The 22,226-nt window shown below is 43.3% G+C and overlaps 1 protein-coding gene across 2 annotated transcripts in view; it reads right to left on the bottom strand.

Annotated features, from left to right (window-relative positions):
• The window catches only part of CHMP3 (charged multivesicular body protein 3), a 45,590-nt gene extending 23,607 nt beyond the window's left edge, over positions 1–21,983 (bottom strand). Inside the window, exons 1-2 of one of the 2 annotated variants that reach the window (XM_043983036.1) lie at positions 21,769–21,983; positions 11,028–11,088 (exon numbers count right to left, since the gene is read on the bottom strand). In XM_043983036.1, coding sequence (XP_043838971.1) covers positions 11,028–11,088; positions 21,769–21,813 — 106 coding nt within the window. In that variant the 5' untranslated portion in view covers positions 21,814–21,983. The remainder of the gene's footprint in view (positions 1–11,027; positions 11,089–21,768) is intronic. The other variant, XM_043983037.1, reaches the window with a different exon arrangement.
• Between the last annotated feature and the right edge of the window lie 243 nt (positions 21,984–22,226).

The following is a 22,226-nucleotide window of genomic DNA, read 5'->3' as shown; positions in this document are numbered from 1 at the left end:
ATAGCTAGAGGCATGCAATGTTCCTTCCAGGCAGAGATATTTTCTACGTCTACCTTTATAACCTTAGGCAAGTCCCTTACCTCATGGACTGTTTCTTCATGTAAAATGAGAGAACTGGATTAGATAATCCTTATGGAAAGGAAAATCATAAAAGCTAAAGGAGATATGAGAAAACAGGGGCACTAATCCATTGCTGGTGAAGCTGTGAACAGATCCAATCATTCTGGAGAAAAATTTGGAACTATGCCCAAAGGGCTATAAAAAGCACATCCCCTTCAACCCAGCACAGAGATTACCCGCCCCCCCCCAAAAAGGGAAAAGGACCTATAGATACAAAAATATTTATAGCAGCCTTTTTCTGGTGGCTAAGAATTGGAAACTGATGAGACATCCATCAATTGAGGAAAGGCTGCACAAGTTGTGGTACGTAATTGTGATGAAATATTACAGTGTTTTAAGAAACAATGAATAGGAGGCTTTCAGAAAAACATGGCAAGACCTATATGAACTCATGCATGCAAAGTTAAATGAGCAGAACCAGGAAAACATTGTACACAGTAACAGCAATATCATACCGTGATCAACTGTGAATGACTTAGCTGTTCTCATCAATACAATGATCCAAGACAATCCTCAAGGTCTCATGATGAAAAATGCTATCCACCTCTAGAGAAAGAACTGACAGAGTCTGAATGCAGATGGAAGCAGACCTTTTAAAAAATTTTTATTTTGGGGGGAGTTTTTTGGTCTGAGTTTCTTTCACAACATGGCAAATATGGAAATATGTTTTGCATGACAACACATGTATAACCTATATAAAATTTCTTGCCTTCTCAATGAGGGGAGAGCAGAGGGAGGGAGAAAGAGAATTTGGAACTCAAAATTAAAAAAAACAAATGTTAGAATATTTTTTACATGTAATTGGGAGAAAATAAAATATGTGAAAAAAACACCTTAATAATCCAATTTTTATAATGTGTGAGTCTACAACTCTTGTCTATCACACACAAATCATAGTGGGGGGAAAGGAGTTAAAGATACAAAAGGAGAACTGAAACATTCTCTCCTAAGATGTTTTTTGAAAAAGAACTACCAAAGTCTTCTAGTATCTGTGAAAGAAATGATGGAACAATAGACAATAATGGCTAAATAAGACAGACATTCACTACTCTGAAAACTTTCAGGATTATGTAGTTTTCATGTTCTTAAATCATTTCTGAACTAGTCCTACTTCACATGCAGGCTGCTTTATGGGAACAAGGAGCTGTTTGTAAGAATGGCTCATTAAGAGGCCATTTCTCTGGATTTGAGCTATTTGGAAAAAGTGGTAACAAATCCTAGTGGACAGAGAACCACTTATGGTTTATGGGATTACAATTCTATCACCTAATGTGTTAGCTATTAGGCTAATAAGGCTCAGTTCTGTCTTGTCTGGACACTTTTTTTCTTCTACTCAAATAGCAGTAGGTCCTTACTATCAGTGGAATCAAATGTAAACCTCTGTTTATCTTTGATCTTTTCAAGTATATAAGAAATTTGATATTTACTATTCAGTGCCGCCCTGTGTTTGGCTGTTTCTGGCCTTCTACTTTCTTCTCATTTTGGAAGGGAGGGATAATCTCAAGCTTACTATCTCCTGTCCATTCCCCTTGGCTGTGGGGAAGAGGGAGGCCTAATAACAAATTTTCAGAGCTAAACCAAAAAAAAAAGTCCACACTGGTAATGTAGCATGCTGCCTCATTGGGGTTGTTGCACTGACCCGCATTTTTTAGACTTTTCAAAGGTGTTTGTCTTTACATTCTGTTCTGATTCTGCTCAATTCACTATGTATTGATTCATACAAGTCTTTCCATATTTCTGTGAAATCTCCCTTTTTTTTATTTCTTACAGCACAATCATATTCCATTATGTTTATTAGCCACAATTTGTTTCCCAACTGACAGGCACACCTTAGTGATCAGTCCACTGCCACTACCAAAAAAACGACTATAAATAGCTTTGAAGAAATGGATTCTTTTCCTTTTTGGGAGATCTTTGGAATAGGGACCAATTAATGGTAGAAAGGGTGTTGTTGAGCCAAGTTCAAAACTGCTTCCCAGAATGGCTGCACCAGTTCACAGCACCACCAACAATGCCCTAATGTGCCCTTCCAACATTTGCCGTTTTCCCTTTTTTGTCATCTTGGCCAATCTGACGGGTGTAGTAAAGTGGGACCTCAGAGTTGCTTTACTTTGCATTTCCCTAATTATTAGAGATCTGAAGAATATTATTCATATTGCTGTTGATAGCTTGGATTTCTTCCTTTGAAAACTGCCTCTTCATATCCTTAGGTCATTTATCAATTGGGGGAATGGCTCTTGTCTTTACAAATTTGAATGTGTTCTTTAGGTAGCTTGAATATGAGATGTTTATCAGAAAAACTTGCAGTAAAATTCTTTTCCCCAGTTACCTGTTTCCACCTGGTTTTGTTTGTGTAAGAACTCGTTAATTTTATGTAATCAAAACTTTCCATTTTACCTTCTGTTATTCTCTCAAAACCTTGTTTGGTAATGAACTCTTCTCCAATCCATAGATCTGAAAGGTGGCTTCTTTTCTCTCTCCTCTGATCTGTTTATGATATGAGCTTTTAAAGTCATGTAACTATTTAGAGCTTCTCTTGGTATATGGTGGAATGCATTGGTTTTGGGGGTTTTTTGCAGGGCAATGGGGGTTAAGTGACTTGCCCAGGGTCACACAGCTAGTAAGTGTCAAGTATCTGAGGCCGGATTTGAACTCAGGTACTCCTGAATGTAGGGCTGGTGCTTTATCTACTGCACGCCACCTAGCTGCACCCAGAATGCATTGGTTTATAATGAATTTCTGCAAGACTACTTTTGTGTTTTCTTGAATTTTTAAAAAATCAAATAGCTGAGGCAGCTAGGTGGCGCAGTGGATAGAGCACCGGCCCTGGATTCAGGAGGACCTGAGTTCAAATCCAGCCTCAGACACTTAACACTTACTAGCTGTGTGACCCTGGGCAAGTCACTTAACCCCAACTGCCTCCCTAAAAAAAAAAAAAAATCAAATAGCTGAGTTCTTATTGCAGCTGAGGGCTTCACACATATGGAGCAACAAGCTACTGTTGTTTCTTTAGGTTGCAAATCTGTTCCATGGATGTGCCTTTCTTGTTTAACCAGCACAAGCAGCTTTGGTGACTACTGCTCTGTCATAGACTGAGATCCAGCACTGCTAGAACTCCTTCCTTTCTGATTCTTTTTTCATAATTTCCATTGACCATTTGCTCCTCCACTTAAGCTCCATATTTTATATTTTACAGCATTATAAAAATGATCATTTGATAACTTAATTGACATGGCACCAGTAAATTAATTTCAGTATTACTTTAATTTTTATTATATTGGCTTGGCCTATCCATAAGCAATTAATATTTTCCCAATTATTTACGTATGTCAATTTCTGAAAAGTGTGGTAAAGTGGCTTTTAAAGGACTGCCCCTTTTGGGGAGGAGACCGTGACAAACAGCCATGCGCTGGCTGCTGCCCAGGAGAGCATGGCCAAGCATGCGATACTTCTGATACTTCCGGGATGCCAACTTAAAAATTGGGTAGTAGAATGGAAGTGCTGGCTCGGTCTCACTCTCTGGCTTGACGGCACGTTCTGGTGATCAGCTCTGGTTCTCAGCCTGAGAGGCAGTTTTGGGATTAGGTGAGTTTTATCAAAGAATATAGACTAAGCTTAGATCTAAGACTATTCATTTGTATTTCTACTTTCCTATTTCCCTAATCAGTATCACCTGTTTGTTGTCTAAACAATAAAAGCTAATCCCTCTCTGATTAAAGCTCAGAGGCTTTTTTTTCTTACTGGTCTGAGAGATATATAAGGGAAAAAGTTAAAGGGAAGTTTCTATATGCATCCATATAGTACCTCGATGGATAAACTCCCTAATATTACATACAATATGTAGTTATTTAGAAAGGAATTTATATTTTCCTGATGGGTTTTATTAAAAACACACAGAAATACTGATGATTTATTTTTTATCCTGCAAGCTTGATAATATTATTTTTAAAATTAATTTTAGTTAGTTCTCCAGGGTTCTAGAAGTATGCCATAATATCACATGCAGAAGTGCTAAATGTGCTTCCTTTTGGCCACTACTTATTGCCTTAATACCTTTTTCTTCCCTTAGCTAACATCTCTGACACGACACCAAATGGAAATAATGTACAACCTTGCTTTATCTTTTTCTGAAACTAGGTCATTTAAACTCCATTTCTTGTTTTCTTAAGTACTTTGTCTCATTGAATGTGACCAGGGATGACATCGGGGTTCTGAGGAGACCCTTGCCCCTCTTCCTCCTATTGGAGCACAAACACTACATCCTTGTTCACTTCCTCCCAGTTGCTCAATTTACCTTTCTCTTCCCTTTTCAGGATCTCCAACATGCTGCAGAAGCCCCCTCCCCCTGTAAGTTCACACCACCTCTGTAGTCCCTCCTCTGATAGGCTAGTTCCTCCCAGAACCTAAATTTTAAGGAAAAGGCCCAGGCCAACCACATCTTTATTCCTCTCCAGTGTCTACTCCTAACTTTCTAGGCTTTCTACCATAACCCTGCCTGGGTACCTTTCTCACCCACTCTGACTCCTGCTTCTCAGTCTCCTTTTATGTATTATCCTCCCCAGTTAGTATGCCACCTCCTGCTTGCATTTGTATTTCTGGCATTGAGTAACAATGTCTGGCAAACGGTAATCATCTGTTGACTTTATCTTGTTATGTTTCTCGATTCCTCTGTTTCCTTTTGAAATTTTCTATTTATGTTCTTTTCATCGAGAATGTTTGAAAAGTACTTCTATTCCGCTAATGCTCTATTTTTTCCACTGTTTGCTGGTCAGGTTTTTTGTGATCACCTCTACCTCTCGCCTCCTGTCACACTGTATTCCAAGATCTTTCTTCCCTTGGCAGTAGCTGCCAGATCTTATGAATGCTGACTGTGGCTCCTTGGTATTCTGAACTCTCTCTGGCTGCTTGCAGTACTTCTTCTTTGCCCTGGAATTTCTCAATCTGGGCTAGGATGTTCCTGAGAGTGTTCATTTTAAAGTTTCTTTCAGAAAATAAATCATAGTTCAGGGAAGTTTTCATTCAAAATTTCTTGAAATATGGTATTTTGCAATTTTTTGTTTGTTTTTGTGGAGCAATGAGGGTTGTCATTTGCCCAGGGTCACACAGCTAGTAAGTATCAAGTGTCTGAGGATGGATTTGAACTCAGGTCCTCCTGAATCCAGGGCTGGTGCCTTATCCACTGCGGCACCTAGCTGCCCCCAGATTTTTTTCTTTTTGATGAGGTTTTCAGTAGGAAGGAAGAAAACAAGCATTGTGCCAGGCCCTGAACTAAGCACTTTTATGAATATTCTGTCATTTGATCCTCACAACAACCCTGAGAAGTAGGTGCTATTATCACAACCATTTTGCAGATGAGGAAACTGACACTGAGAGAGTTTAAGTGACTTGCCCTGGTCACAGAGCTAGGAAGTGTCTGAGGAAGGATTTGAACTCAGGCCCAGTGGTTCAAGCCATTGTGCCACCCAGCTGCCTGGTTAGTAGACCAATGAGTCTTCTCTTTTTTTGCCTGACCTGTTTTCCAGGTCATTTGTTTTTTATGAGATGCCTTATATTTTCTTCTTGGGTTTTGGTTGGGTTTTTTGGCGGGGGGGGGGGGGGGGGGGTGTCTTTTTTGTTTTAATGTTTTCTGTCGTCTCATGGAGTCATTAACCTCTGTTTGGTCCATTCAAATTTTTAGGGAATCTGTTACTTGGATCTTGTGCTAAGTTGTTAATTCTCCTCCCAAATCTTTCTTCTAGAGTTCTCATTTCAGTTATAAATATGCTTTTAGACTCTTGCTTTACTTCTTTTTTTCCCATATAAATTTTTTATTATTTTCCAGTTACAATTAGAGATAATTTTCAAAATTTGTTTTTATAAGATTTCTAGTTTCAAATTTTTCTCCATCCCTACCTTCCCTCTCCCCTCCCCAAGACAGCAAGTAATCTGATATGTTATATATGTACAATCACATTAAACATATTCCTGCATTAGTCATGTAATGAGAAAAATCAGAGCAAAAAGGAAAAACCTCAAAAAAGAAAAACAATACAAATAGTATGGTTCGATCTGTATCCAGATTCAACAGTTCTTATTTTTTTCTGGATTTGGAGAGCATTTTACATCATGAGTCCTTTGGAACTCTTGCTTTACTTCTTCCAAGAATTCTTGTTGACCCAGTGGCCAAATTATGTTTTCCTTTGAGTTGTAACGATTGGAATGACGCCACCTGCTGGAGACTTACTGTAGAAGAGTTCCGCCCATGAAGCGAAGGTCTTTGAGGGCAAGACCAGGAGTCTTTTCTTTGGCGTCAGGAAGTGACACGGGCTAGTGGGAGGAAGAAGGAAGAGACTGGCGCTCGGTCTCACTCTTTTTCCTTTGGACTCTGGTGGAGAGCAGAGCTAGAAATGTGCTCTCCCTTTAATAGATAAGAATCTAGGCCTTTCTCTCTCTTTACCAAATTCTTATTCTCCTTAATAAATGCTTAAAAGTCTAACTCTTGCTAAAGCTTATAATTTATTGGCGACCACTCATTAGATATTTTAGACAGACTAGCTAGAATTTTAGCCCTTAACAGAGTCTTTGTTTGCAGATCTTTCAGTTATTTTCTTCTTTTGGGTTTGTACCTTGGGCATTCACAACTCCTTAGTAGTCATTTATTATCACTGATATGTCTTTTTTTCTTTGTTTAGATAGTTGTTTGGGTGGTAGAAAAAGAATGTATTAACCACTTCCTATGTGTTAGGCATTGTGCTGGGGGTATAGATACAATTAAACATGACAGTTCCTGCTCTTGAGGAGAGCAGCTGGATGGCACAATAGATAGAGTGCTGGGCCTGGAGTCATGAAGGCTAATCCGTGTAATGCTAAATCCGGCCTCAGACACTCCTTGGACAAGTCATTTAACTCTATTTGCCTCAGTTTCCTCATCCGTAAAATGAGCTTAAGGAAATGGCAGCTAGGTGGCACAGTGGATAGAGCACCAGCCCTGGATTCAGGAGGACCTGAGTTCAAATCTGACCTCAGACACTTAACACTTACTAGCTGTGTGACCCTGGGCAAGTCACTTAACCCCAACTGCCTCACCAAAAAAAATTAATTAATTTAAAAAAAAAAAAGAAAAAAGAAGGAAATGGCAAATCACTTCAGTGTCTCTACCAAGAAAACCCCAAATAGGGTCATGGAGTCAGACATGACTGAACAACAATTCTTGAGGAGCTTCCGTGAAAAGAGAAGATAGGGGCAGCTAGGTGGCACAGTGGATAGAGCACCGGCCCTGGAGTTAGGAGGACCTGAGTTCAAATCCGGCCTCAGACACTTAACACTTCCTAGCTGTATGACCCTGGGCAAGTCACTTAACCCCAATTGCCGCACTTAAAAAAGAGAGAGAGAGAGAGAGAGAGAGAGAGAGAGAGAGAGAGAAGATAAAACATAAAGAAGAGCTGGAAAGCTGGGGGAGAGGGAGGATGGTGAAGAATGGAGAAGGGAGAGGGCAGGGCCAAATCAGGGTTGGCACTGAGGATGTACAGCAGTCCATATAGGGAGCTGAGCTGGAAACAAGCAAGCATGGCCTTGGGCTGAGTCTGAAGGGTGGGCAAGGTTGCCAGTGAGGGGGCAGAGGAGTGCAGAGTGATTACAGGATGCGTTTTTCCAAACTTACTTCACAAACTGAGAGTGTGAAAGTTTGCCTCCCCTGAGATCCTGAGATTCAGCACTTGACCCCAACCTAGCTTCCCACCCTCACTCTACATCAGTCCCTTCCCACACTCTTCAATCTGGTCTAGGAGGACTTCTCTCCTTCCTCATACATGACAATTCACCTCCAGTCTCCATGCTTTTGCATTGCCCCAAGCAAGTGCCCTCCCTCCCAAACGACCTTTTGTTTATTCTGTATCCAGTCTCGTACACAGTCTGTACACATCTGTACACAGTCTCCTCCCCCGTTAGAATGGGAGCTTCTTTCTTCATAGCTGTATCCCCAGCACCCAAGCACAGCAGAGCTTCTTGCTACATGTTGGCTAAGTAGTAAACTCTTTCTCCAATGGTACAGATCACAGTAGAAGGTACATGAGCAGAGCTACACTTAGTTGACCCTGTAGCAGTTAGGGCATACATACCTCAGGAGAATCCACGGCATCATGACTTTATAGTCATAAGTTAGACTGTCTTGATCTACTTTTTCTTCTTCTTGTCTTAGTTTAGCTCTTTTCCTCTATCCCACCTCAATGTCCAAGAACTTGAGACAATTAACACGACTCAAGGATGACCAAAGAAGGGCTCTGTTGGTCTGGAGCCAAGAGACCTTTGAGCAAAGAACCATGGAGCCTGAGTAAGGCTAGAAAGCCTTATGAGGAATGTGTCAAGAACTGATTTCAATTCATGTGTATGGCTGGTCTGGTACAAGCACCCAAAGGGGATACAACTATCTAAGGGTGTCAGAACAAAACCCAGAAATCCGGATCACCACAATGCCAAGACTGCCCACCTGTGTTACCTGCCCTCATCTACAGGTATACAAAACATGCTTTGATTCTCTGTGGGAGCCTGGCCAATCCAGACTTCTTTGAAAGTCACATTTCCCTGCTATCATCACAGCTCTTTGGCTTCCATGAGTCAAAAGGAAAACTGGTCTCTACTTTATCAAGGGCTAATCATACAGCACAAACAACAAATAAAGTAGCATGAATAGGAGGGGAAGGGAATAAGCATTTTTTAAGTGCCTACTATGTGCCAGATGCTTTACAAATATTAACTCATGCTGTGATTATGTCCACTTTACAGTTGAGGAAGGTTCCTAAAATAGGAGTGAAAGAAAAGAGGGAGAAAGGGCATTCCAAGGAAAGGCAAGGGCATCCACCAAAAGTCAGGTCTGTATTCAGCCCACTGCTCAAAAGCCTGCAGGCACTCCCTACTGCTTCTTGCATCAGGTGCAGGCTCCTTCAGCTTCCCCCAACCTACCTCTCTCCAGTCTTCCTTCCCATGAATTCATATGAATCACTCTCACTCTACAACATGCTCCTAATGTCTGAAATCCTTAGCTAACGATATGATTACATTTATTTTGGATGCATGGGATTTTTGCCTTCTATCTCCATTCAAGTGAATATACTAAAGAATACTAACACTGAAGATCAATTTATTTATTATTATTTTTTTTTTACAGGGCAATAAGTGACTTAAGTGACTTGCCCAGGGTCACACAGCTAGTAAGTGTTAAGTGTCTGAGGCCAGATTTGAACTCAGGTACTCCTGAATCCAGGGCCAGTGCTCTATCCACTGTGCCACCTAGCTGCCCCTGAAGATCAATTTAAACGCTATCAGAATCTCTCCCCTTTAATAATCTATTATGCTATGGATTAGGTCCTTATACTTACCAATAATATTTTCATTGGATTTCTTTTTCAGCCTTTACTATTATGCACTGCTCTAAGACCTACAGAAAAAACTTTCCTCAAACAGCTGTCAAGTAGGTGTTGTGAGCAATATGACGATGAGGAACCCAAAGTGTCACAGAGATCACTGTGAGAACATCACTGAAGAACCAGAAAGACGTCGTCACTGACACCATCTCACCCATTACCTGGTCCCTCCATGTCAGCACCATGTACAGTGTTAGTTTTACAGATGGATGAGAATTCAATGTTTGGTAATGCTCTAATCAATCAACAGATTTCAGGGTGATGAAGTTTTCTGTAAACTGTAGAAAATTATCTAACTGTTACTAAGTTTTTAATAGGTAGCTTAAAAAACGCTCCCCACAAGGATACTACATAAATAGCCTACTTTGATAAAAGGACACTCCTGATCTGAAGCACATTTCCAACTCTTGTCCATATCCATTCACTGCACCAGTTTTTTTTAAGGGGACACTTGGGAATATCTTGACTGATTGATTGATTTACTTTTAAAAATAAGAAACATTTTTATTTAAAGTTTTGAGTTCTAAATTCTATCCCTCCTTCCCTTCCTCCCCCTTCCTTCCCCTTCCCTTAGGGTAGTAAGCAATCAGATGTAGGCTATACATGTGCAAGCATGCAAAACATTACCATTTTAGTCATTTTCTACAAGAAAACTTGAATAGGAGAAAAAAATGAAAGTAAAAAATAGCATGCTTCAGTCTGTGTTCAATCACTATCAGTTCTGTGTTTGGAGGTCTTCATCATTAGTACTTTGGGATTGTCTTGGATCATTGTATTGCTGGAAATAGTTAAGTCATTCACAGTTCTTCATAAAACAATATTGCTGTCACTGCATAATGTTCATACATCAATTCATTTATCAGTTCATATATCAGTTGATACAAGTCTTTCCAGGCCTTTCCAAAACCATCCTGCTTGTCATTTCTTATAGCACAATAATATTCCATTACAATTATATCACAGTTTGTTTAGCCATTCCCCAATTGATGGACATTGCTTTGATTTCCAATTCTTAGCCACCACAAAAAGAGCTGCTAGAAATATTTTTGTACAAATAGGTCTTTTACTCTTTTAGGACATAAACCTAGCAGAGGTAAATCTGTGAGAACATCACTATCATTCATCAAGTCACCTCAATATTTTAAATCTCCTGTATCAAGAACATAATAGCCTCAAATTATAACCAAGCTATCTATGACAAATAATTTAGGTGCAAATAACTAACTGTCTGGCATTCTTTTTTATTCATGCATATAAATTTTTTCATTTAAATTCTACAAAAGGCTTACTTCTTTACAAAGTTTTTTTCTTCTTTTTATAGATTAGACAAAATCCAAAGTTTCTTTGAATTTATTTCTTCATTTTTATAATACCCATCATAAAATAAATAAGAAAACCTAACAAAATCCATCTCCAAGTATACCGTCAAGGAATTTTTATGTTATTATTACACCAAAATACAGTCTATGAATCAGGGTCAAGAATGGGTAAAAGGGCAAAATCATTTACCTCTTATTTGCCTGTCAACTACTCTCATCTCTTTTCTGATCTTCAACGACCATTCATTGACCTGAAGGGGGAAAAAACTACCATGAGATGCTAACACTAGGAAATTCATCAGTTTTTAAAAATTGAATATGAACATTAAATTATTTTGCATGAAGATGACTCTACAGGTGGCACATACATAAGACCATTTTCAAAGTAACGACTTTAATAACAAACTAAAGCTCTTTTCCTTACACCCCCTTTTTTATTCACCTGATAGGCACAAAACCCAAAATGGAGTAAAGGGCTATTTAACGCAGAGAAATAATACTTTGACTTGATCCCACAAAACTGTTCCTTCTCAAATCCCATCCAAGCTTTTCAAGCCATCTTGGCCTTAGCACTAGAAGGAAATCTCCTGAAGCCACCTAGTTCATCTAGTCCCTCATTTAAAGATGAGGGAGCTGGAGCCAAAGAAGTTAAGTGATCGCCCAAGGTTAGACAAGTGGTAAAGTGGCAGAACAGGGATTCAAACCTAGGCTTTCTGCCTTAAAGCAGTAGGTCACTGGGAGGAAATCCCCAAATTTTGGAGGGTTCTTTATCCACTCATATTAAAAGTTACAAATCAAAAGAACTCTCGAGCTTCTGCCCCATTCCACAAACTGAAAAACATGGCAGAAGAATGGAAAAGCCTTTGCTGGACAGAGACAGCCTAGAATGGCTCCTTCACCGCCCTGCCCCAGCTGGCCATGGGTCTCTGCTCACCACTATTGCAGGGCAGTCCAGTCATGCTTCCCTTCACTCCCTCCTCTCCGTGGGCTCCTTGCCGAGAATCTCAGTGCCTGTGATCAAACCAACTGTGGTATTCACCTGTGGTCCCGCCCACTGTCCTGGTAGTGCCCCTCCTCTCATGGACTCAAGGCATGGAACATACATTTTTGTATGAGGAAAATAGCTTTATTTCTCCTTGAGTGGGTTTCCATGTTATTCCAAAGGGGGAAAAAAGACAAAGTGCTCCTTCCTGCCCACCATTCCCCTATTTGTGTTGCTTCTTCAATTAGGATACAAGTCCCTTACGTGCAGACACTAACTCTGTTTTTGTATTTATATCCGGAGCTTATTGTTGTTGTTCAGTTGTTTTAGTCATGTCTAGCTCTGTGACCCCATTGGGAGTTTTCTTGGCAGAGATACTGGAGTGGTTTACTATTTCCTTCTCCGGCTCATTTGACAGATGAGAAAACTGAGGCAAACAGGGTAAAGTGACTAGCCCAGGGTCACACAGTTAGTAAGGGTCTGAGGCCAGATTTGAAATCAGGAAGATTGAAGTTTTCCTGACTCCAGGCCAGGCAGGGGACTCTATCCATTGCACCACTTAGCTGCCTATATCCCCAGCTCTGCAGACAGCAAAGGTTTAATAAATTCTTTCCCATTCATTCATTCATTCTGGAAAGCAATTTGGAATTATGCTAACAAGATGGCTAAAACGTCCCAGCCCTCTGACTCAGGAAGACTTGTCTAAGACAGAAAGAAAGGTTCTAAAATATTCACAGCAACCCTTTTTGGGTAACAAAGAAATGGAAACAAAGTTAAATCTTATCCACTGTAGAATTACTAAACAAATGATAGTATAGTGGAGTACTGTGCCACAAGAAACAATGAATGTGCAGAACGGAAAGAAGCATGGGAAGATATCTATGAGCTAAGGAAGAGGGAGGCAAGAAAAGGCAAAAACTCGAATGGAAAGAACACTGCAGTAAAAGTAAACTTGATGATATGTAATTACAATAACTTACTCACCAAGTTTATTCCTGAAGAAAAAGACAAGAAAAAGTTCCATCATCCCCTTTCTCCTTTGTAGAGCTGAGACAAGGAGCACAGAACACTGCAGATGTGACCCGTATGTTGGCTGGTTTTGCCCACCTTATTCTTTCTTATTTTTGGTTACAAAAGGAAAAGAGGAAAGGATTTACTGAGAAGGGGATGCAGAAACAAGAGACTGCCTGACAAGGTATGTCAGCAGAAGACTAGGCTGTAGCCTGCTACGAGAGTTCAGCCAGGGCAAGAGCCTCCTTAGCTGATAGTAGTCCTCCTTCTCAGCTCAGACCTTTATCTGACTGCTTCCTCTCCCAGACAGTCAGATCCCATTATCTCTCTCACTCTCATTAGTGAACCAGGCTGCAGCATAGAGCCCCCAATGGTCTCTGCCTCTGACTGGGCCAGTATCTTACTCAGTTATCAGCTCTCTGACTGCTGGTACCTTAACAATGAAACCTCTGCCTATTAATGATTCAGTTTAAGAAACATTTATAGGGGCAGCTAGGTGGCGCAGTGGATAGAGCACCAGCCCTGGAGTCAGGAGTACCTGGGTTCAAATCCAGTCTCAGACACTTAACACTTACTAGCTGTGTGACCCTGGGCAAGTCACTTAAGCCCAACTGCCTCACTTAAAAAAAAAAAAGAAAGAAAAAAGAAACATTTATCAAGTGCTTCCTGTGCACAAGACACTATGCCAGGACATGAGCCAGAGCTATAAGGACAGAGAGCCAAGTGCCTGCCTTTAATGAGCTCACAGTCTACCAGTGTAACATGTGTCTGAAGAAGGATGATACAAGTTAGAATGTGACAGACACAAAAGAGAGATCCAGGGAATCCCTCTTTATACTCAGCATGTCTAAAACCACCATAATTATCTTTCCTTCTACATCTATTCTCTGTCTAATTTCACTACTTCTGTCAGAAACATCTCAAATCCAACCAACTGCTACGTCCTATACTGGGCAATATCACTTATATACATCCATCCATCCCCACGCCCTCCAGCCCTAAGGCCACCACTTTAGTGCTGACCAATTCAGGACCAACACCTAGAGGGAGCCCTAACAGTTCTTCCCTCTTCCACCTCTGCCTTACCCCATCTAGTCTTCAAACAACCACCACAATAATCTGAACCATAAATCTGATCATACTGAGGCAGCTAGGTGGCGCAGTGGATAGAGCACTGGCCCTGGATTCGGGAGGACCTGAGTTCAAATCCAGCCTCAGACACTTAGCTGATAGCACTTACTTACCCTGAACAAGTCACTTAACCCCAATTGCCTCACAAACCCCCTCCCCCCAAAATCTGATCATACCAAGTCAAAAAACCTCCAGTGCTTCTCCCTTTCTTATGATTAAAATTCCACCCTCTGCCTGGTATTCGGTGTCTTCCACAATCAGACACCAGCCTGTCTTTTCAGGCTCATCTCATACTGTTCCCCGCCAGAAACTGTTGTGGTTCACTTGTATCCGGCTCTCCATGACCCCTTCTGGGGTTTTCCTGGCAGAGATACTGGAGCGGTTTGCCATTTCCTTCTCCAGCTCATTTACAGATGAGGAAACTGTGTTCCAACAAAAATGGGGTTTCTGCTTCCTGAACAAACCCTGGAATCTCTGACCTCTGTGCCTCTGCTCACACTATTTTCTATGCCTGGAATGCTTTTCCTTCTTCTCTTCACCTGGTAGATTTCTACCCACATGCTTAAAATTAAAAGTACATTTCAAGTGTGAGTGAGATTTTCCCCACCCCTTAGTTATAAGAGAATTAAAGGGATTTAATTATGCTAATAATTAGCATATTAACTAAAAATTGTGATTTCTTATATTTAGATATCCTATTTTATTGTATTAGCAAATTAAGTCTCTATCTCACTTAATATCAGATGATATTTTCCAATATTAAGCAATAAGTAATATCAGATGATATTATAGTCAAGTTAGCAATAGGATTTTATAGTCAGCAATATATTTTAGAAATCACGAGTCATATGCTTGACAAAGGGGTCATGCATCAGAGCTATGATCTGTTGATGCAAGAAGATTGATAAGATTATTGGAAAATGATGATGACTGTCACGTAGGCAAAAATACTATTTGCTGAGCATTTAAGACCTGTAGGGGTATAAAACCCTGTTGAGTGCTTAGCTTGGGGTGTTTCACTGACCAGCTTTACTGGAGACGAGTACCCTCTCTCAATAACCTAAACCTATATTCTATGGCTTGGAGACTTTGCTCTGTTTCTTTGTTGGACTTAGAAATTTTCACGACCCAAGTCCCACCTCTAGAATGTTCTTCCTTCAGTCTTCCCCAGTCAGGAAAGGCCTTTCCCTCTGGACCCCACACAACATTTTATTTTGCAAACTTCCAGTGCCCTTATCAGGTAAGGGGCATTACAGTCACTTGTGTTTTGGCCTTACCATCTAGTACATTAGAAGGTCCGAGAGGGCAGAGCCAATGGTAGCCAGCGTTTATAGAGCGCTCTACATGTATCATCTCACTGAAGCCTCTCAACAACCCTGGAAGGGAAGTACTCTAGTCACCCCCATTTTATGGATGAGGAAACTAAGGCTCAGAGAGTTTAAGTGACTTGCTTAAGGTCACACTGCTACTAAGTGTCTGAGGCTGGACTTGCCCTCAGGCGGCACTTGATTCACAAACACTAAGGGTACCGTGCTTGCTTGGTACACAAAACAGCTTAAGCTCTGTTGAATGAATACATGTTTGTGTGCATGCTGAACCCCCTTCCCCGAACCCTGCCCCCAAATAGGTCATAAGCTCGCTGCCAGGGACGGTGGCGCTCTGTCACCTCACAGGGCCAAAGCTTCCACAGAGGAGTTACCTCACTGGACAGCTGCTGAATGGGCTGTCCTCCTATCACTTCAGAATCACCAAGTCCCAAACCAAACCCACTCTGCCCCCAGCGCCTTCCTCCACAACCGGCCAGCAGCCAGATCCCATGATTTCCCCATCAGTCCCTTGCAGACCGCCCAGGGTTATGCTACTGGGTCCAGTCTCCTTACAGTTCCCCGAGAAGAGTCTAACCAATCTTCCTGCCTCACATCAAGAGAGTCAGAGACCACAGAAACAAAATCCCTGACTTTCTTCTGGGATCAGTACAGGTGCCACCTCTTAGAGGAGACTTCTTCTGACTCCCCCAACCCAGCTATCAACTTTTCTGTGTAAATGTTCTATTAGCCCAGAAGATTTAAGGTCCTTGAGAATGCTGGGAATGGTCTCTTTGGTCTCCACCGTCAGGCTCACCCTTCTATACCCCTTCCTGTGTCCTACTTTCAAGCTAAATACACCACTCACCATTATCTGAAACTGTCCTGCCCTTTTCCACCTCCTGACTCTTGCACACATGGCCCTCATGCCTGCAAGTCTTTCCCTTTCTGACAGGTCACTCTGAGGTCCCAGCAAGTCTATGAAATCTTCCCTCATCTCTCCTCAAGAATCAGTGATCTCTGTTTGGTCCTCTCCTACTCATGTTTAATATGGAGTGTTAAGATTTGCCCTACTAGATTCCTTCCCTGAGGGAAGGCAGTGGTTAATATCCCTTTTTATCTTTGTGCCTAGTACAATGCACCACAGAAAGGTCCTTAATAAATGTTCACTGAATTCTGCAACTTCCTGCCTTAGAATTTTTCAATGGCTCCCAGACAAATAATTTCCAAGCCCTTCCCAATTCTGACAACAAGCTACCTTGTCATGCCCCCAGAATTGCTCTACGATAAGCCATTTACTATAATAGACAAACAAGATCACTAGGCATCCCCCAAACATTCCTTCCACCTATCAAAGTCTCCCAATATCTGTCTATAGACAGACATGGTAACTCAAAGATTATCAACCATTTTCATTCCTCACATCTCTTGGCTTTAAACTTCCCATACTCCCTATTCAATATGTGAGAAAATACTGGGATTTGGCAGATACTCAAAGGCCCCACCTGGAGATTAATCTAAACTGATTGAATTAAGTGAATGCCTGACTTTGCTGATTAGCCTACTTCAAGTTAATTCGACTGTAACCATACCTGGCTAGCCCTTAAGAAGGTATTGTTCGCAGAAGCTATGGACTTTGAACTCAACTGGAGACCACCTTCAAGTCCAGTGAACCAATGGATTTGGATGATGCTAACCAATCAGCTTGAAGCAGTGTGTAAGGACTGCCTCTATCCAGACCTATAAAAAGCTTCCACACTCAGTTTGAGAGAGTTCATGCTTGAAGCAGGCTCGTGGCAGAGGACTTGAGGAAGAACCAGACCAGGCTGGAACTCTAGGCTAGATAGGCCTTTCCTTAACTTTCTGAACTCCACGTGTTTTCCTTTTTACTAATACCTAGTATGCTTTAATAAATGCTTAATGCCCAAAGATTGGTACTAAAGCTTCTGATTTAAGGCGACCACACATTTAGATTTTAAACCTCACAAATAGAAAAGTAAAATTCTAGAATTTATTGTTAGCATTAATAACTAATAAGTCTATTGCAAAATGCTTTCTATATGTCATTGGATTCTCACAGCCACCCTCTGCAGTAGGTGCCAGTGCTTTTTCCACTTTATAGATAAGGAAATTGAGGCTGGGAGAGGTTAAAGTAACTTGCCCAGGGTCACACAGCTGGTAAAATGGGGTTATTCTAAGTCAGCTCTTCCTGCTTCCTAGTCCAGCCCTCTATCCATAGTGGCCACTATCGGTAGGCCAGGTTGAAAACTTCTGTCTCAGCTATTCTGTAAGTCCCAGTTTAAATGTGAGCTCATCCCTGTACCTGACCTGCTGACCCCAGACATCTGGGGTGCTGCCTTAGATGGTACTTATTCATACATATCTAAATTATCTCCCCCGACTCTCCACCTGCTGTATTCCTACTAAACCTTTAAAGCCTAACTCAAAGTCATCTCTTCTAGGATGCTTTCTTTGACTGTACCACTAAATAATATGCTTTTTGGGGGGCAGCTAGGTGGCGCTGTGGATAAAGCACTGGCCCTGGATTCAGGAGGACCTGAGTTCAAAGCCAGCCTCAGACACTTAACACTTACTAGCTGTGTGACTCTGGGCAAGTCACTTAACCCTCACTGCCCTGCAAAAAAAAAAAAAAAGTTTTAAAAAAATAATAATATGCTTTTTTTCTTCCCTAAACTTTATATACCACTTTGTTTGCACCTCTCAAGCCTTTCATGTTAGAGGACACCCCAAAAGTTTTAGTCTAGTTTTAAGCTGTAATATCCGGGTATGTGTCCATTAAGACTGCATCTCTTCCAATGGACTACAAGATCCAAGAGGGCAGGAGCCATGCCTTATACCAATGTTGTTCTGTACTTGGCACCTAAGACACTCTCCTCAGAGTAGGTTTTCAATCAATTTCTCCTAAATTGGACTGAATTCTCAATTCCTTGAAGAACAGAGCCTTGCCTTGTTCATCACCCGATCACTTTTTTGTTTGTTTGTTTTTGCAGGGCACTGAGAGTTAAGTGACTTGCCCAGGGTCACACAGCTAGTTAAGTGTCAAGTGTCTGAGGCTGGATTTGAACTCAGGTCCTCCTGAATCCAAGGCCAGTGCTTTATCCACTGCACCACCTAGCTGCCCACCTGATCACTTTTAAAGAGTCCAGGTCATAACAAACAGTCACCTATTTGGTGAAGGAGAGAAGTAGCTGGTAGGCTTGGACAGGGTAATTTTTTTTTTCCAAATCATCATCATCATCATCATCATTATTATTGCAGGGCAATGAGGGTTAAGTGACTTGTCCAGGGTCATACAGCTAGTGTCAAGTGTCTGAGGCCGGATTTGAACTCAGGTCCTCCTGAATCCAGGGCTGGTGCTTTATCCATTGCGCCACCTAGCTGCCCCCAGACAGGGTTATTTTTAAGAGCTCCTTCTTAGTTCAGATATAGTCCCCAAGCAGCTTCTCAATCTTAATCTGGCTGACCAAGGAGATTTTCCTGCTGGCAAGTGAAGGTATAGGACACGCTCTCTGGAGAGTTCAGTTACACTCCTAGAAGCAAATGATGACATCAACCTTCTGCTACAAATCAGCCTCACATGAGCCGAACAGGACTAGCCAGTTTTCTTACAGGCTGATCACTGAGCCCTAACAGAGCTGAATTACCAAACCTTGGCAAGGCCAGTATCTTTCACATAGTGGACATTTAGGAAATGTCAGTCAAGAAGCCTTTATTAAGTGCTTACTCTCCCTGAAGCACCGTGCAGAGCACTGGGGATTACAAAGAGAGCCAACCACAGTGCTTGCCCACAAGGAGCTCATATCTGAATAGCAATGACACGAAGTAAATAAACACACATAAATAAGATAGTGAAAGGAGAGCCAGGCACAAGCAGCTGGGGAGACCAGGAAAGGCCTTCTCAACAACATGAGGTTTAATCAGAATCTAGAAGGAGGCGGGGAAATAAAGGAGAGGTGAGGGGCATGAGGTTAGCTAGTGAGCAAAGGCACTGAGGCAGGTGATGGAACCAGCTCAGCCCCAGACAGCACAGAGAGAAGCTGGAAAGGACGAAGGCGGGGTTAAGAGCAATCCATTTTGGGGACAGCTAGGTGGCGCAGTGGATAGAGCACCGGCCCTGGAGTCAGGAGGACCTGGGTTCAAATCCGGCCTCAGACACTTAACACTTACTAGCTGTGTGATCCTGGGCAAGTCATTTAACCCCAATTGCCTCACTAAAAAAAAAAAAAAACACAACAATAAAAAAGAGCAATCCATTTTTTGGTCTAACTACAGCCAGCCAAAGGCTATTTGATCCTGGCGGTCCCTGAGCAAGAATATGAGGTGGCTGTTAGGGGCTGTGTGATGATGGGCTGCAAAGGACCTCAACAGGGGCAGCACCGCTGTAAACTGAGAGAGCAGGATCTCCACACTCATAGGTAAACTCGATGAGGGAGGTCTACAGGCCTGAGTGGTGGCCTGAAGAACAGTGGAGCCCTCAGCAGCAAGAAGGAAAGCTGGGAGCCCAGAGTGTTGGGTCTGAGATCCAGATAGATTAAAAAAAATGTCCAAAGGGGACAAAGAGATCATCGAGTGAGACAGATACTAAGGGCGGGATAGAGCCCTGGGGCTTAGTTAGTGGGTGTGACCTGGATGGATGGAAATCCAGCAAAGGAGACTGAGCAGTCAAACAGGTGACAGACCCAAGGGGGAGCAGAGACAGGAGAGAGCAGGGTCAGGAAAGCCTAGAACAAATTTTTAAAAAACCCCCGCAGCCTTTCCCACCCATCAACCTAGTAACATAACTTTCCAGATGAAAGTTCTAACAATGTTTCTGATTAGTGAGCAGCATCTATTCCTCTAAATTCTTCATGTTAGACTTGGGAGTCAGAAAGACTCGAGTTCAAATCCTGCCCCAAACACTTAGTAGCTGTGTAACTCTGGGCAAATCATTTTAATCTGTAGCTTCAGTCTCCCCATCTGTAAAAAGGAATAATAGCACCTCAACTTCACAGGGTTATTGCAAGGATCAAATGAGATCATGTAAGTAAAGTGCTTTGCAAGCCTTAAAGCACTACATAAATGCCAGATATTATTATTATTGCTGTTGTTGTTATTATTAGATAAGAAGCTGACCCTGTCTTCATGGAGTTTAGAGTGTCATTGTGAATTAGACCCCAATTCTTAGAAACTGCTAGACAGCTCCTCAGGCAGGAGCCCCACTCTGCCCCTAGGCCCCATTTGTACCCTTTCCAGAACAACAAGGTCTGTCAGAGCCGGAGCCCTTTGGGCACCTGGTCATGTCCATGCGAAGAGGAAGAGGAAACACAGAAAAGGAACTGTTGTAAAGTAGGGAGGGGAAGATAGGGCACATATATAGGGAGGGCAGACCTTCTTATGGGACAGGTATTATATGTGCTTCTAGTGGAGAAGATGGGAGGGAAGGGGAAGGAGAAAATATTATCACAAGGACTGGCAGTATTGGGGGGGGGACGGACACAGAATGAAGGGTATCACGGGCTCTCTCACAGGCAGGACCACAAATTTGGAGCAAGAGAGATCCTCATGGTCTATCCCACCCTCTGCATTTTCGAGGCCTGAGAACTAAGCCACATTTAGGCAGCACTTCATGGTTTGCAAACCTTCAGGGCACTGGCAAATGCACAGGCTAGAGGACCCACGTTCCATCTGACCTCTAACCCCTCCAGGTCACCTCGAGCTCTGCCTCTGGGACCCTCTTTGTGTCTCACAAGCCTGTTGAGCCAAGTCCTGCAGGGGTTCTCATCACAGAAGAGCAGACACGGGAGCAGGGAGGGTTCCATGGCTCAGCCTAAGGTGGTACCTCCCATCCACAACCGGTCCTGTGAGGTAGTGAAGCTCTGCACCATGCCTGACCCCGAGCAAGGGCTTAATATTGACGGAACTGACAGATGAGGACCCAGAGGCTGAGCTATTCCAATGGGCCAGCGTCATCAGTGCCAGGACATTCAGGGGTCCCTCGGGTACCAGCTCTGTAGCCCTGGGCATCCCGGGGGCTGTTTCCTCACGTGGAAAGTGGGAGGAATGACAAGGGCACTCATGGGTCGGGGGTGTAGAGGATCAAGAAAGAGAGCGCTCACCACGTGGAGCCAGAGTGCCCGACCTCAGCCCCTCAGACCTCGCGCCCCTCTCTCCGGCCCCGCCCCCTCCAGGCCCAGGCCCCGCCCCTCCCGCTCTGATCCCGCCCCTCCAGGCCCAGGCCCCCGCCCCCCAAGCCCTCTCTCCTCCCTGCTCAGGCCCCGCCCGTTCTCGCTGGGGTCGCTCCAGGGCTTCGAGGCGGAGGGGGAGTTGGGCCATACCAACTCCTAGGACGGGGGTGTAGCGCGGGCCGGGGGAGCCCGGGGCTGGGGGAGCGGGGGCCTCGCTCCGCCCGCGGCGGCACCTCCGCCGCCTCTCCCCACCTCCGGCCGCAGTGGCCTGGCCCGGGCCGCCCCTGAGGCGGGGGAGGAGGGTCCAGCCGTTCTTACCAGCTCCTTGGGAGGCTTCTCTTGCGTCTTGCCGAAGAGCCCCATCGCGAACTCTCCTTTTCCGGCCCCTTCCGCCTACTTGTCACCGGAGCCGCGGCCGCCTGGGCGGGGCCCCGAAACGGGGCCAAGGAGCCGGGTCCAGAAGAAGGAAGCGAAGGCTGCGGCGGCAGCGAGAGCTAGGGCTAGGGCTAGGCGCAGGCGCACGGCGCAGGCGCAGGCGCACGAGGCGTTGTGTGCTCAAGGGGCGGGGTCGTACCGGGACTTTCCGGCTGGAAACAGATTGTACTGCGCATGCGCGAGCGTGCGCCGCGTGGCTGCGGGATTGGGCAAAGTTTATACTGCTGGCGGGGCCGGAAAGCAATCTGGCAGAAAATAGAGTTAGCACAGCAGCTTACACCTCAGACGGGGTGTGCTGGAGCCAGCTCTCGCCCACTCTCGCTATACCTAAATTCTCGGTG

This window comes from Dromiciops gliroides, chromosome 2 (assembly GCF_019393635.1).
Source record: "Dromiciops gliroides isolate mDroGli1 chromosome 2, mDroGli1.pri, whole genome shotgun sequence".
In the NCBI taxonomy this organism is placed as follows: Eukaryota; Metazoa; Chordata; class Mammalia; order Microbiotheria; family Microbiotheriidae; genus Dromiciops; species Dromiciops gliroides.
The sequence above is the reverse complement of the archived record's forward strand: the minus strand, read 5'-3'. Positions and strand labels throughout refer to the sequence as shown.